At 34.8% G+C, this 17,032-nt stretch overlaps 1 protein-coding gene across 1 annotated transcript in view; it reads right to left on the bottom strand.

The window, feature by feature from the left end:
• Positions 1 to 5,509: 5,509 nt before the first annotated feature.
• LOC122530205 overlaps positions 5,510 to 17,032 on the bottom strand; it is a 57,741-nt gene continuing 46,218 nt past the window's right edge. Inside the window, exons 6-21 of the mRNA XM_043656966.1 lie at positions 14,522 to 14,585; positions 14,269 to 14,374; positions 14,033 to 14,131; positions 13,758 to 13,941; positions 13,153 to 13,339; positions 12,470 to 12,558; positions 11,571 to 11,844; positions 10,764 to 10,842; positions 10,513 to 10,665; positions 10,226 to 10,424; positions 9,505 to 9,683; positions 8,773 to 9,139; positions 8,202 to 8,545; positions 7,659 to 7,976; positions 6,796 to 6,909; positions 5,510 to 6,720 (exon numbers count right to left, since the gene is read on the bottom strand). Coding sequence (XP_043512901.1) covers positions 6,580 to 6,720; positions 6,796 to 6,909; positions 7,659 to 7,976; positions 8,202 to 8,545; positions 8,773 to 9,139; positions 9,505 to 9,683; positions 10,226 to 10,424; positions 10,513 to 10,665; positions 10,764 to 10,842; positions 11,571 to 11,844; positions 12,470 to 12,558; positions 13,153 to 13,339; positions 13,758 to 13,941; positions 14,033 to 14,131; positions 14,269 to 14,374; positions 14,522 to 14,585 — 2,897 coding nt within the window. The 3' untranslated portion in view covers positions 5,510 to 6,579. The remainder of the gene's footprint in view (positions 6,721 to 6,795; positions 6,910 to 7,658; positions 7,977 to 8,201; positions 8,546 to 8,772; positions 9,140 to 9,504; positions 9,684 to 10,225; positions 10,425 to 10,512; positions 10,666 to 10,763; positions 10,843 to 11,570; positions 11,845 to 12,469; positions 12,559 to 13,152; positions 13,340 to 13,757; positions 13,942 to 14,032; positions 14,132 to 14,268; positions 14,375 to 14,521; positions 14,586 to 17,032) is intronic.

Raw genomic sequence — 17,032 nt, 5'->3', positions numbered from 1 at the left:
TGTGCGTGTGTGTGTGTGTGTGTGTGTGTGTGTGTGTGTGTGTGTGTGTGTGTGTGTGTGTGTGTGTGTGTGTGTGTGTGTATAAAACAATGAGTTAGTCAATTACAAGGTCACAATATTTGTACAGATTAGAATAGATATTCAATTTTGGTATAAAATTACAAATAACTTTTAGCATAGTATGTTCTATAATTCTTATAAATGTATTAACAATAATTTAAACTTTATATGCTATTATTTCTTTAATTGTTGAAAATTATATGTAATTATTTGGTTAAATCTTACCTTGAGTTGAAGCCAAAAATGCATGTTTTATTTTAAAAATTCACAATACGCAACGCAAAATCCAAAAATTATTGATTTATATTATACATAAGAACTTTGGAATAATACTACTTTCTGGATAATTCTTCTGGATAAAACTTTCTTCTTCACAGATGTGGCGTCCTTCCTTCAGCCATGTTTCCCGTTTAAAAATCGATCGTGAGAAATATCGATCATTATTCGAGAATCGTAGGAAGTATATTCCATACTTCACCGTTGTGGCGCTGTAATCGCGCGTTTCACTTGATAACTTGGAATAAAAAATAAAATACTCTGTTTTAAATTAAATACACAAAATTCATGAGATATTCTTAAAAAAGAACGAAAAAATTCATATACTTGATGAAAAATTGTCAACACTTTACTGGGACATAAGAAATTTTGTTATATTACATAGTAGAATTATTATTTTAGCCATTAAATACGTACATCCTCAATAAATTATTGTTAAATTTAATATTGGAATTGTTAAGAATTATGCAGTGTAAGGTTTAAAAATCGACAAATTAATAGAAAATGTTACAATAGAAACAAAAGCATATTATATACATCATAAAAAATAGTAGTCATATTACAAGGTTTGGGTTAGGTCACAATATTTGTACAAAATAGAATTGATATTAAATTTTGGTATAAATTTATAAATAACTTTTAACATGGTATGTTCTGTTTAAACGTTTATATGCTATTATTTCTTAATTGTTGAAAATTATATGTAATAATTATTTGGTTAAATCTTACCTCGAGTTGAAGCCAAAAATGCATGTTTTATTTTAAAAATTCACAATACAAACACAAATCCAAAAATTATTGATTTATATTTTACATAAGAACTTTTGAGTAATACTTCTTTCTGGATAATTCTTCTGAATAAAACTTTCTTCTTCATAGATGAGGCGTCCTCCTTTCCGCCATGTTTCCTGTTTAAAAATCAATCGTGAGAAATATCGATCAAGATTTGAGAATAGTAGGAAGTATATTCCATGTTTCACCGTTGTGGCGCTGTAATCGCGTGTTTCACATGATGACTTGGAATAAAAAATGGAATAAAAACTCTGTTTTAAATCAAATACACAAAATTCATGAGATATTCTTTAAAAAGAACGAAAAAATTCATATACTTGATGAAAAATTGTCAACACTTTACTGGGACATAAGAAACTTTGTTATATTACATAGTAGAATTATTATTTTAGCCATTAAATACGTACATCCTCAATAAATTATTATTGGATTTAGTATTGAAATTGTTAAGAATTATGCAGTATAAGGTTTAAGAATCGATAAATTAATAGAAAATGTTACAATAGAAACAAAATACATATTACATACATAATAAAAAAGGTAGTCATATTACAAGGTCACAATATTTGTACAAAATAGAATTGATATTAAATTTTAATATAAAATTATAAATAACTTTTAACATGGTATGTTCTGTTTAAACGTTTATATGCTATTATTTCTTAATTGTTGAAAATTATATGTATAATTATTTGGTTAAATCTTACCTTGAATTGAAGTCAAAAATACACATTTCGTTTTAAAAATTCACAATACAAACACAAATCCAACAATTATTGATTTATATTTTTACATGAGAAGTTTTCAATGATACTTCTTTCTGGATGATTCTTCTGGATAAAACTTTCTTCTTTACAGATAAGACGTCTTTACAGATGTGACGTCTTTACAGATGAGGCGTCCTCTTTTCCGCCATGTTTCCCGTTTAAAAATCGATTGTGAGAAATATCGATCATGATTCGATAATCGTAGGAAGTATATTCCATATTTCACCGTTGTGGCGCTGTAATTGCGCGCCTCGTACGAAATGACTTGCAATAAAAAGTAAAAACTCTGATTTAAATCAAATACACAAAATTCATGAGACATTCTTAAAAAAGAACGAAAATATTTACACACTTGATGAAAAGTTGTCAATACTTTAAACTGTTATAATTTCTGAAAACAAAATTGCAGAATAATTAACTTGATTTTATTTTAAAGCGCAAATTCTCTACTTTAATAATCATTTGTTTCAAAGATCTTTATTTTACATTATGCAGCAAATGTAAAAGTGAATAATTTTCGAATATTGTAAAAATTGAAATGTCTCGCCAAAGACAGGTTTTTCGCAAAGACAATTGTGTAAATTGTTATATTCCTTCATTGGTGAAGTATCGCCACGTTCAATTCAATAAATAACTCTCGAAGCATATCTCACAATGTCCATATTTTATTTTAATTCTCTAATAATGCTGCGGCGGAAGACCTGCCTAAATCGGTACGACAGAATAACACGAAATGGTAAGGGGATCCTAGGACCCTGAAATCGTGGAACAAAAAAATACATTGTATGCGAGGTCTTTTCTTATACCTCGTCTGTGCCTGCGTATAGTCAAAACGCGTCGACAAGGAAGAATAGCGAAAATCATTCTGTCCATTGAACGATGCTCTCGCAAGAAAGACTTGATAACTTGTCACTCGTAACGAAGTGAATCGTCGGGGACGCCTATTTCAGTGGAATTCACTTTGAATTTCTCACCCTTGCAACTTTTTCCGTTCTACGCGGGGACGTCGGTCTGCTATGCTTCCCCCGCGAATTACCTCGTCAGAAATTCAACCCTCGTACACAGCCATTTCGCAAATTCGATCTCCTTCCGTGAACGCTCCACGAGTAACGTCTCTTGGTGAACACGCGGGTGAACGAACGAACGAACGAACGAACGAACGCGCAAGGCAAGAACACCTTGTAAAGGCGGAAAGCGAGGGGAAACGAAGAAGTCAATGGCGTTACGTCGATTCGTTCACACAATTTTGGTGGATAAAAGTTTTTCGAATCGACTCACGGTCGATTCCCTCTCGATTTGTCAAAGACGTGCACGTGCAAGGTGGAAGTTCGCTGAGAAATTGAAGTTTATCTATGGTAACACTGTGGTGATATAAATTCTTTTTTTCCTCCCTCTCCCTCTCTCTTTCTCAACGTGGCTCTCGCTGATATAGAAATGTTTCACGAGGCATTCTACGAAATTTTTTCTTTCGTAGTTTCTGAATGGGAGAAATATTCTACGAGTCCTTTTTGCGTAGTTTTGCCCTTTTTTGTTTTTGTCCCTTTTGCGTTGCCCTCCACTCTGGAGGTATCTCTAATGAAAGTAAATAGAAATATTCTACGAATTTCTTTTTACATAGTTTGACACTAGAATAGAGGCATTCTCTAGAACATTCTTTGCTCGTAATTCTACGAGGTATCTCTAATGGAAATAGAGATGTTCTACGAATTTCTTCTTGTACAATTCGAAACCGTAAAAATATCTTTAATAAACATAAAACAGAGATTGATGTAGAAAATTATGGGCGTTCGTATATTTATAAGAAATTGAAGTGTTTAAAAATGCGCAGAATGCAAATAATGCGGAAAAATGAATGAGATATTCGAGGTAAAGTAATCATTATGAGACTGCACGAAATTTCATTTAGATCTCATTCCTGTAATTATGTAATTTGTACAAACTTGGTGCAAATAAACATGTTTTACGGAAATGAAGAGCGAAATTGAAATTAAAATTGTATTATTTCGAATTACTGTCAATATATACTTATAATAGTATAATAAATATATACAGTAATTAGATTTCAATCGGAAGTTAAACTAATCAATGTATTCGATTTAATTTTCGAAAAATTAAACAAAAGACACTATATTCTGGTAATATGAATTACTTGAAAGATAGATCTTGTTCGTTTAATTTCTAAATGGCCAATTTCCACATCAATAATAAATTATATTTAGTACTAGATGTAATTTAGAATCAGGAAATTTTAATTATTTTCGTTAATGAACTAATTCATTAATTCATTAATTTTTAAGAGAAGACCAGAATCTTTTTTATCCTTCTTAAAATATACGAAAAGTATATTTAACAGAGATAAGAAGACGAGGAATGTTTGATGGATGTTTCTACTATTATAAAATATTTTCATTCTCCTGACCCCGATGCAGATAATACTGTTATGTTAATTTCATAGCGATACTTTACGATTAGATTTATATATGATTTTTACATTATACCATTGTAAATACATGAATGTAAGTACCATTATTATTAAGTAAATTATAACAACATCCTATGCATTTTATTAAAGAGAAATGAATGGAAGAGACAAAAATATAGGTGAATTCAAACAACACCGAATACAGAGGAAAAAGAAAATTATCATGAGAATATATTGAATAGAAATTTCACTCCAATTACGTCACGAACAACACAACTAATTTCGTTTCCGGATCCCATTAAATCCATTCTGAGCAGGGAAACGAAATCCCCGTACGTTTCAACATTATCAGCACCAACGTTGGTAGAACGATATAAAGGACAAAGAGGGAAAGAGAGAGAGGCAGCAATAGGGAAAGCTGTTCGGACCGCCAGAAATTTTCCCGTGACGCTTCCCTTTGTCTGGATCCCGAACCTAACCCAACTTGATTTCAGTCCACCTCGTAGACGACCCTGGTGCGACGGAGAACGAGGACACAGCCGGAAATGAAGGTGGCTAGAAGTTCGCGTGGCGAACGTCACCTTCTGTTGAGTAAATTTTATCGAATCCAGCGGTCCCTCGGGTTCTACCGGAAAAGAAGGTGTCAGGGGGGAGAAAAAAACTGTAATACATATATCACGAAGCAGTGCGCGCAGAAAGCGGAAAGCGACAGTGACACGTGTTGTGTCGGATCAACGACCACACCAGAGTAAAATCTTGAGAAAAGGAAGATACATGTGTGCATGTGTCTTTGTATGTGTGTGTATGGGAGGAATCCCTTTGGAGAAAGTTTTCTTCAAAGTGAGACACAGGGTGGTTTGGATATTTCACTGGTTTTGCTAGGTAGTTTTCGAATCGTTTCACTTGTTCTGAGATTTTTGCTAGATTAGTTTTTCCAGTCTGTTGGTCATTTCTTCTATAAGAAATGGTACAAATCTTCAAAATTGTCTCAATATTAATGTTAATATTAATATCAAATTTTTATACGTATGTAAAAAGAATGAATAAAAATGTACCAACATTTAATATTATTTGCTGTTTTAAGATTAAAGGAACATTAGAAGTTGAGTTTACTTCTCCTGAATTTATAAAATCTGACAACTAAATATTAATTTGTCATAGACGCAGAAACACGAATAAATTTTACAGCAGACAATTTTCTGCGTATAATTTTATTCTCCAACCACAAATTCAAATATAAAATACTATTCGAATTTATACAATGTAATCAGCCACGTTAAAATAGAAACCCGGAAAATGAACAATGAGTATTTGAACATGGGACGCGAGCACGTGCACGCGAATTAAAATTTACAAACTGTCGGCCTGGACGCCGCGCAAAAATACAACTTTTTCATTCATGAATAAAATCATTAGCATTCCCCATAAAATTACCTCATTTAAATTCCTCTACGCATGTACTACAAGATTCTCCTAAAAATCCTTTGCTAATATTTGTTTCTTTAACATTTTCTCCTTCTCTTTCTCTCTCTCTCTCTCTCTCTCTCTCTCTCTCTCTCTCATTCTCCTGCTTTTTTTCATCTTTTCACCTTCCCATTCCAGCAAACCAAGTTCGAAATCTCAACAAAATTGTCATTCACCGCGTAGAAATATTCTAAAATTTAAAAATAGCAATCAATCGTCTAACGTTAACGTTCCTTCTAAATTTATAAATACCTCGCGAACGTTCGAAGGTCGCCACATTTTTTTTAGGATGCGATCGATTAAAAGCATTCCGGTGTCTTCCTCGCAATTTTCACTTCTGCTAAAATTTCCTCGTTTCGCTAGTTAACTAAAAACACCCTGAAACGAATCGGCAAAGAAAAATCGGGGCGAACTAACTGCAAGACGGTCAGAGCGAAATCACAAGAATTGAAAACTCTGCAAGATCTTACGATCTTAAAATATGGAAATCCTATAATGAAAAGAATTAAAAAAATTGAGAGCAAAAAAAAAAAAAAGAAAAGAAGAAATGGATCCTATTACTTCCATATTCGTACGAGTCTTTCAAAATCGACGACAAAGGATCGATGAAATATCGACTAAAAACTGAGAAAGGACCGACGAAGAACTGACGAAATTTTAATTTCACGCATAATTAGAATCGCATCCATCCTTCACAGCCATTGAGAAATCTCATGCGACATTTCCGCTCGTAGAGCGTCTGAAACTTTCAATGAGAAAGCAGGGAGAGTGAAACGGAGGCTCGAATCGGATTCTCGATCAATCGAGATCGGGAAGGCTACCGGTGGAGCTGAAACTATCCCTGGGATCCTTCTGGGTTCGCTCGAAGTGGCCGGCCGGCGACGTGTCCTTCAAACGATTCTCGAAATTCAAAAAGTCCGTGTCGCATGGGCTACAAGCCTACACAGATCAGGGGGAATAATTTTCCGTTTCAGTGTGATTCTACGAGTTGTAAACGTAATCGTATTCCTTTACTTGGAGCAAGAAACTGTCTGGTCCGCCGTTTTCCGTGATCTGCCTGTCCAATCGGAGCGACGAGATCACCGTGTTGTCCGAGCTGTTACATAGTCCTCCTCCGCCGTCCATCATCTTCAAACAATTAACATTTTACTTTGTTGATTGAAAATTAATTAATATTTTTGATAATTTTATCGAATGAAAGAAAATCGAGAATGTGTTTCCAGATGTGTGATGAGAATTGAATTTTATGAGTTCAGTTGATACTGATGTTGATGGTTCTTGATGTTGAGTTTCCTTATTAATTTTGTAAATGTTGAGTAGATAAAGATTGAAGAGTGTTTTCGAAAATGTTAAATTCTTGTAAGTATGTGTAATTGGTGAAGTTGCATCCTTGTTTATCTTGATGATTTGTAACGTTACGTATACAATTTCGTGCAATCTTATACGAGTAGATTGGTATTTGTTGGTCGATAATTTCGTGCAAGTAGATTGGTGTCGGAGAAATGAACAAGGTTGATATTAAAAAGATGAGAACAAAATCAAAGCTGTTGATTCATCGCTTTAAGGATGAATCAGTAAAGTCCCGCATTTTTTTTTTATATCAATTTAATACATTATGAGAAACATACGTTACATTTATTAAACTTTTCACTTTTGATAATGAAATTCGCTAAAAGAATTCTCTAGTCGTTAAAATTCTATAGTCGTTATTCAATAAAAGTATAACCATTTATTTTTTCGCTATATTTACACCTTTCCATGACGTCAGTTTAATGTCAAATGAATTTGAATATCAAACGAACGGAGCGTTAAAGATGTACGAAAGAGTGATACGATTAGTGAGCGAACAAATTGAAGATAATTATGAAATCACTTACCAGCTTAGTTTTCTCCTCGATGACTTCCACGACGTTACCTTCCTCTGTGCTGGTAATAATGCCAGTTCCCAACTTCTTACCCAGAATCTTTACCTCCTTCCTACATCCACCAGACGTGTTAAGTTCGCCGCTGTCGCAGCCATTCGTGTTCGAAGCGGTGTTCTTAAGAAACTGCTCGTACGGACTAAGCAGCTTTACGTCCTGATATTGCGACGTTATGATTTCTTGGTTATGATTTTTCGGACCCAGAATCTTTACTTCATTCAGACCCGGGAACAACTTCGATGACGACAGACAATTTGATTTACTGCCGAGAACCTTGAATTCGAATCGCAGAATTCGAATACAAAAGCAAAATAATTATTTCGCAATTTTAGAAATTACTTAAAAATTATTGTAATCTTTCACAGCTTTCGTTCAATTTATAACACATTCTAATCCAAAAGATACTATATAAATATATAGTAGTATAATTTAATATCTCTTACGCTAAAAGTTTAAGATTTAAAAAAAATTTTAACAATCAAGATTTAATCATTTTACCTTGTTGGAACTTCCCGATCCAAGAATTTTCATATCCGATTGACTAATAGGTATTAGACCAGTATCAGGCTCAGTGTCGTCGAAAACAGAGGACAATTTTATCTTCGCGTCATACACGGAATGATGATCGTCCAGTGTCGAGCTACCCAGTATATTAAGGTCTTCGACTAAGCTGGTATTGCTTTTCAGATATGGAAGTGTATCGTTCAAAATCGACAATGATGAATGATTTTTCATTAACAAAGACGATATCGAAGGCTGGGAGGTAGTCGACAGAGTCGAAATGTCGCTTCTATGACTAAGAATGTTTGTTAATTCTTGTTGACTCGAAGGCACTGCTATGGCTGCAATTGACATCGATAAAATATTTCCCAATAACGTTAGATTGTTATTTCAAGCTATAACTTGTTTCACGATGAAAATTTCAGAACAATAATAACCTAAATTTATATATTCGCCAAAAATTTGTTATTCAATGCGCAACAATTTAATAAATTCAAACAATTTTGTAATGACAGAGGATTGATCCAATGATGAGAGGACAAATGAACAATAATGAAATGAAACTCACCTTCATCTTCGTGCTCGTTAACAGTGACTCCGCCGTCGATGGACAGAGATTTAGGGCCTAAAATTAGATCGTCGATTTTCGAGTGCGAAAGGAAGCTAATACCATCGACGAAACGATCATCAAGGTTTTTGCTGTCGAGAATCCGGATGTCCTTGTCCTCTAGGATCTCAATGCCGTCTATCGGCATGGATTTCTGCGTGGAACCGGAATCGAGCACCATGATCTGATTATCGGAATCCCCGATAATAACTTCCCCGTTACCGCGCATATTCACAACATTGATCGCGTCCGCATCCTCACTCTCAAGAATGGTCACGTCATGTGAATTCTGTGCCATTAGATCGCGAGCTTCGCTGTTCGTCATTACCTAAATAGAAACACATAGTCAAGAACATGATCAATGTACACAGAGGCATAATCAATGAAGAGATTGTCACTCTGGTTTTCATATCCGAATGTAAATGAAACATGAAACTCGAGACATAGGATCTCATAGAGAATTAATAAATTATAATACTCATAATATTAAAATATTGTATATATTACAAAATATTTGTAATATTAATTTTATCAAGCATGAATTCAAATCCGATAATTTTATGTTACATCATTCCTAATAAATAGCATTTCATTAGCAGGGAAATTCGATTTTATAATTTCTCAAATAAGATGTCAATATGTAAGATCTCAAATCTGAAAAATCTTTGCTATTGATGATGAATGATTCATTACTTCGTAACGACCATCCTCGGTGGCGCGCACGAACTGTATTCCACCCTGGGCGGCCAGTTCCAGTAACTCGTTGCAATCCTCCATCGCCGAGGATACAACAGTACCATTCTGGCGATCGGGCTCGTTTCTAGCCGGCTCGCTGTACGTGAACTGAGAATCCAATGCCGTGACCAAGCTCTCTGTCGACAGTGCACCAAATAAACGCCATATTGCAGCGACACTTTGAAAAACATCGCTACTTTAACGAGCCAATTATAGACGGACAGCGACACGTTAGAAAGTCCTTTTAGAAACATATCGCTAAGTAGAATCGTTCGGCTAACATCAGAATCATTGTTTAAACCATTAGCGTCTCAATTTATTACAAAAATTCCTTACAATCGATCTTTTATATTGGGACCAAAACAATCGAGATGATTGATTTACAATTTCTTACAACTTTATACATAGATTTTTGTTTTTAATAAAGTTTTTATTTCTCTTGAGAGTGATCAAACTGACGAATTAATAACTTTTCAGAGTGACTTTATAGATTGAGAATGGAAATTTCAATAATTTGTAAACATAAGTGATTTTTGGCCCAGCATGCCATGAATTGGCCCTTTCATTTCTTTGATATAAATTTTACATTGCGGATCGCTGATAATTAAAGAACTTTTGCAGAGCTTCCCTTTATTTTGATAGAATGTACAGATCGTAAGAAATATCGTTATTTGCTTACCGTGTTCGTTCTCGGGTCCGGGTGGTTCGACAATGAAATTTATTTTCCCATCAGTATCTATATTCTGTATAACCGTGGCTACCACCGGCACTTTTACCTGGACTGCTTTGATCCTGTCAGCAGCGTCAGCAGAAATCGTTGGGCTCAGATTCATCTTTCCTGCTATACGTAAATCTTCTGCTGTAGCAGGAGTCAAGATCTAAATTCGCAGATGGTATCCATGTTTTAATTTAGAAAAGAAAAAAAAAATTAGAACAAGGAGAATTAGTAATCTAAATTGATGCTACGTTTTTATGAGTTCCGGTTGAAGAAACTTTCACGAGGACAGGAATTCCTTTGGCTGGTTTAAACAGCGCGAATGGTGTTTGTCCCTCGATCAATGCCATCTCCATCGCCTTTGTGTCAATCTTGTCTATCACCACAGGCTCCATCACATCCGACTGCCGAAATATATTAATACAAATATATTAACATTAATTATATAAATTTAACAATTTTTCTGGGAAACTGATGTTCGTTACTTAATCGAGCTACTGACCATTAATGGATCCTTGTCCCTAACTTCAATAGTTTGATTTCGGTCGCCATTTGCCAGCTGTACGATCCTAACGTTTTTACTGAAAAGAAACATCGTTCATTGTATACAAAGTTGCTTTTTTACTCATTGTCAGATAAATATCCTCTAATTTTTGTCAATTTATTAATTGATCTAATACTTTGTACTCATCGTTAAAAATACAAGTTCAAGAAGTCTTGACTAGTTTAATAAATATTTATTATTAATAAATACTTATTTATAAATGTAATATATAAACTAAATATTTATCATCAATAAATACTTAAACTTATTAATTAGCACAGAAAAAAACCAATATATCAATTTCGCGGTTTATATCACAAACATACTTGGAACCGATATTCCAACTTCTCGTAATGGCGCCTTATTTTTACAAAATGACTTTTTATAATAATAATAGGAAATGTTTCTACTGAGAAGCAACATGTATGTTTTGCCGAGATCTTTACGCATTTTATTCCCACAAGAATTCTTCGTGGTTCTAGACCAAGGTAAGATACTAAGAGGAGTAAGATCTTCTCGACATTAAGATCTTCAAAATCAGCAGATCAATATATGTTAAGAAAGGGTTTCAAACGAGTAAAAGAGCAGCTGGCAGAAAGAAGAGGTGAGAAAGAGAGGGAGAGAAGAGGAAAAGAGAGGAGCATCAGCCTTCTAGCAGAATAAGAGATCAACATTCAAGTTGCGTTCATTCAGCGCGGAAGGAGAACCCGTCTATCAAGGGGCAAATTAAGCGTCGTTCAGTTCCGTTCGGTGACGTCTACCTACTTTCTTATGACGTTCGGATCGTTGATGCTCGGCTGCACACCAGCCGGATGTCGATACTTTATCCCGTGCTTGTACTCTTCGTGCGATCTCAAAGAGAATCGACGCGGAAACTCTTTGCCGCAGATTCCGCACACGTGCTGCATTTTCTCCGCGTGTGCATGCGCTTTGACCTTGTGGCAGACCAAATTCGACATTTGATTGAAGCCTTTGCCACAAAGCTCGCATTTGTACGGCCTCTCGTTCGTATGGGTAAACACGTGGTTCCTCAAATTGCCTGACAACGGTACGGTATTTAACTATTGCCGGTTCCCTGGGCACCGGCTTACTTACTTTGTACAAGCTGTTTCAGAATTGTTGCCGCATCGCAAAAATCGGATCGCGATCGACCACAGGATTATCAACTTGGCCGTGTTTTAACCTTTTTAAGTACCCAAAAATCGAAAATGCCGATTTTTGTTTTTGTATTTCAATGCAACATTTTTATATATAATACTTCGGCTTTTCTTACAGACATCTTATTTTTTTATAAAATGTTTCCGTGAAAGAACTGTGTGTCTGCTTTGGCGAGAATTTCACACGTTCATTTTCTACTATATAGAAAAATTGTAAGATACTAAAAGGTTAATCTACAGATGCACGATTTTCTTCAAATGCAATGCGATATTAAAGAGTGCGATATTAAAATTGTAAAGATAAAGCACTAAAATTCAAAAAATAGTATGAAATAGTATCGAATTGGTAGATTTAAGAAAGATGTTAGAAAAATAAAATCTTATTTCTAACGTTAAGCATTTGTAAATCTTTTAAAAAATTTCTTATTGGTCACCGATTGTAAAATTGCATTCACAATTCTGAAAAGAACTTGTATACTTCGCAATAGTTTAATAATTAACAATTACCTTTCTGATGAAATCCCTTTCCGCAAACCTGACACTTGTGTGGTTTGTGCTCCGAGTGGGTTTTCCGATGGGAGATCAGCGTAGATACTCTAGATTAATTATACAGAAAAGTGTCTGACTGATTAAAAATTTCAATGAAATCTCGAAACAAGATCATTGCTCGATACAAATAAATCGGACAAAAAATAAATAAATGATCTTAAGAAGAGTTTTAGGATTAGGATTACAGTAATCGAGCAAATTGTCCATTCACAAAGAGTTTTATAAGCCCGGCGATCGAAACCATCTCAATTAAACGCATCATTATATCGCACTCGAGTGGGCTCATTTAAAAAACATGCTACTCTACAAGATTAATTTATAAAAAAGACCAACGTATCCCCGGTGCTCGTTAAAATTTTCTTTCCACTTTTGCGCACAATCGTCGCAATTTTGCGACGATTCAAAACGCTAATGATCCGCGCGCATTTCACAAACGGCCCGGTATTATCATTTTTTTTTTTTTTTTTTTTTTCCTCTAGCAAATTGTAGTCTCTATATCGTTTCTATTCGAAACGCTGTTCGTTAAAAGCATTTCAAACGAGATTCGAAAATTCAAACGAAAACCGTGAGATTGGTAAATAGGCGCAATCGGAAGAGCCATTGGATAAAAATGGCAGAGTGAATTTTGATGGTGCACTGACCTGTTGAAAGTTTTCTTGCAAAATTCGCAAACGTACGGCCTGGCATCGCTATGTATCGCCTTATGCTGGCTCAATGTCGACAACTGTCGGAAAGCTTTGCCGCAAGCCTCGCATTTAAAGTTTCTCTCGTCGGTGTGCGTTGGCAAGTGCCTCATCAACGTATACTGATGCCGGAACTCCTTCGAACCTGGGTCGAATATCAAGCTTTGATACTATTCTTGCCGTGCTTTCGCGAATCCCGATCCCGTCTTTACGAAAGAAATACTATTGATTTCGCACCACGCGCGATTCTTGGCGATGATCGTGAATATTACAATAATACAGAAATTTTAATCTTCAATTAAGGATTACGTTCGTAAGATTTTTCAATTTTTTAATTTTTCGAATATCTGTAGTCTCTTTAATTTGTTAATTTCTCGAAATTTTAGTTTTCTCAGATCTTCGAGTGTTGAAACTTAATCTTCAAATGTCGAGAGTTTCAAATCTTTGAGCTCGAATTTTTAAATTCTCGAGTTTGCAAGTTTCCAAGTTTCTGAATTTTTACGTATTTGAAGAACAAGCGAAAACAATCAATATAAAATTCGATAAGTAGATAAGTTACTAACAAATCCCGCACTCCCATATTTTCAACGTTTTCCCATCTCGCTTCAGATATTTCACAAAATGAAGTTTCGATCTTGGATCATCCTTGTCGATCAGTCGAGTGGAAGATGAAGATGGTTCCTCGACGACCGGGTGTGAATACACCATAACGTTATCTTCGGACGAATTAACATTTTGATCGAGAATCTATAAAAAGAAAAAAGTCGTATCAACTGTCTTATAATTTAACAAAAATAGAAAAAGAAGAAGAAAACAAAAATAATTTTGATAATTTCACCTTATATTTGAAAGCATCCTTTCCGAGAAACTTCGTCACAGCACCGTCAATGTTAATTACTTCAGAATCGATAGCTACGTTTAGGTTCATGCAATCACCCTGGGAACAAATTAAATTAAACCTCTATAGAAAGTATTCCGCGGCGTAGAAAATTACAGTGCGTGCATCCGCATGATATTGTTAACAATTATGGTTAACAACGTAAAATTAATTGTCAATTTGCCACTCATAATTACCTGAATTAATTGATGATCGTTTGTGGACGACAAACTCGACACGACGGTGACATCGTTCCTTCCTTCAGAACCTGCATTCTCCTCTTTCACATAGACTTCATAAACACTGAAAATCCAAAACCAATTCAGTACAGTCCTAACACCACTACTCCCAACATTTTTTAACTTAGTTAATTTTATTGTACAAATTACAAATAAACCTACTTGCAACACGCAGTACTCTTAATACTCGCTACTAATTGTTTAAGCTCACCTGATTACTTCATCCGGAATGGAACGAGTAAATTGCACCTGCGGATCCTCGTACGGGGTCTCCCCTAGAAAAAAAAAAAAGTTGAACAGCGTTGTACAAAAATAGCTTGACCCAGGTCGACCTTCCTGAAAACTTAACTAACTCACGTAGAACGAATTTCTTTTGTCTTTTCACGTTCAAATTGAGGTTCAATGTTAAACCTGATACCATGAAATCGTACCATCTGATAATTACGTAGAACAGCAAATACCAGTTTCAGAAACGTTAGCAAATTAATACGAGAACAACCCGTTCGCCATTATGTCCGCTTCAAACAAACGGATTTACGTAAAACTGGAAATGGAGGATTCGCAATAAGGGACATTATTAAACAGCTATTTTCAAGATAGTACTATTCCTCTGTTGAAACTCTTGAGACTCGGGCAAGGGATTAAGAAGAAGGATCGTGCATATGTTTTTAGTAGAAAGCTTTTAAGATTCTTTCTGCGAAAGAGGAGCACGATATTCTTTACTCTATTCTGTACTCTAATACCTCTCGTGACAAAATAATCCTTTTCTCCCTCTACTTGTCTTTTCTTTTTTTTTCTTTCTCTCTTTCTCCCTTACCTTTCTCTCTCTCTCTCTCTCACTTTCTCTCTCTCTCTCTCTCTCTCTTCTTCTTATTTAATAATCCATTACCTACTGCAACTGCTGTTACTTTACCATTTTCTGTATGCTCTTTGTGAAATTAGATCGTGTCCAACTAAAAGAATTTATAATGACTGCGAATGAATAAATCATGTTACTTATGTTAAATTGACTAGAACCTTCATCCTCAAGGTGCACTTTCATCCTTTCTTTTTCCAACTTCGATGAAATCACGATGATTGTTATTTCAACAGACAGAAGCAAATTCTGTTGCAAACATTCTCATTTATTTTTAACAATTTCTTTAACAACTAAAGGACGATTCCAAAGGGTGTGAGCTTCAACGATCGTGTACGCAAAGGTAATAAAACTTTGTCAATTGTCGGTTATTCGCTATTTTATTGTTTACTTTTTAATACACGATTAAAGACTCGAGAGAGCTGAGATGAGAATTTCAATCTTTTCCTTTTCCTCACTTTACTGGAAATAATGTAACCTGTGTTCAATTTGAAATTGAAATAATACGAGTCTGAGAAGAATAATTACAACCTAATAATAATATCTAATATCTATAATAGTATAGCAATGGTTTTCTACTTTTCAAAAGAAAGTATCTTCTCTACGTAATGTAGAATCTTTCCAAAACGAATAATAATTTACATATGTTCCGCTGAAAGCCAGAAGTATATAGCTACTGCAACGAGACGAAATTGAATGCCGGCTTTCGTCAGAAGACGTCGTGAAATAATATCCTAAATAAATGATATCCGCCAGTTGAGTGACACTGATTTAAATGGAACTGACGATACAGGTGTCTCTTGAAACAATGTAACACTTTCGTCGAGCGTTTTATTCACGAGTTCGAGACAATATCGCGTATAACCGCAAGAATACCCGAGAACGCATCACTCGTTATAAACCGACTCATTTAGTTATCGAATTTATGCTTCTTGGAAAAAGGCGTGGAATTATTAATAAACCACGGACGAATTTCAATTTCAAAAGCGAGATGGCTCAACGTATTTCGCCTAAATGGAATACCGGAGTTTTCAACTTTCGCAAGTACAAACGCTTCAAGTTAAACACACTTAACAAAATTTTAAACGCATTTTAAAAATTAATTCAGTCCTCGTGAGACCGCACTAACAGACAGCTGAATATAAAAGTTTTCGTACACCTTAGAAAAATATCATTTTTATTTGAATGAAGCACGCGCAACGTCATACCTCGCGTATTTACTTTTCAACATACCATACAATAATTAATAAAAAAATAATTAAACATTCTTGACACAGAACACACTGACTTTGTATACTTTTATCTTAATTAATAAACATTACTTAACAAAATTTAACGCATTTTAAAAATTTATTCAATCCTCGAGGAACCACACTAACAGACAACTGAACATGAAAATTTTCGTACCTCTTAGAAAAACAATATTTTTATTTAAACGCAACGTTGTACTTCGTACTACTTATTTTTCAATATAACAAATGATAAGAAAATAGCTAGATAGTCTTGACATAGAACGCAATTAGACTTTGCTGACTTTTATTTTAATAAAAAATTTTCTTCCCAGCTAGCAAGATAATACGAAGACTTCCCTTGACGGCTACGCATTCAAACATTTTATTCACACAAAAGGAAACGGAACGATCAATCGTTGGCAAAAGTGTCTTTCAGAGACACCATTAAGAAATTAATTCGACGAAATCCTGCAATCTGCATCCACCATTTCGCGACACGACGCTATTATACGTACATATTCAATCGAAGTGTTTGAACGACGAATCCTCCTGTCAACGATCTCCATCCCACTGCCACCGACGATATCTTCCCGACGATCTTCACCAACGTTCGGCAGAAAAAAAGAAGTCGCGC

The sequence above is a fragment of the Frieseomelitta varia genome, unplaced genomic scaffold (genome assembly GCF_011392965.1).
Source record: "Frieseomelitta varia isolate USP_RPSP 00005682 unplaced genomic scaffold, Fvar_1.2 scaffold_332, whole genome shotgun sequence".
Classification (NCBI taxonomy): domain Eukaryota; kingdom Metazoa; phylum Arthropoda; class Insecta; order Hymenoptera; family Apidae; genus Frieseomelitta; species Frieseomelitta varia.
This window is presented reverse-complemented; position numbering and strand designations above follow the sequence as displayed.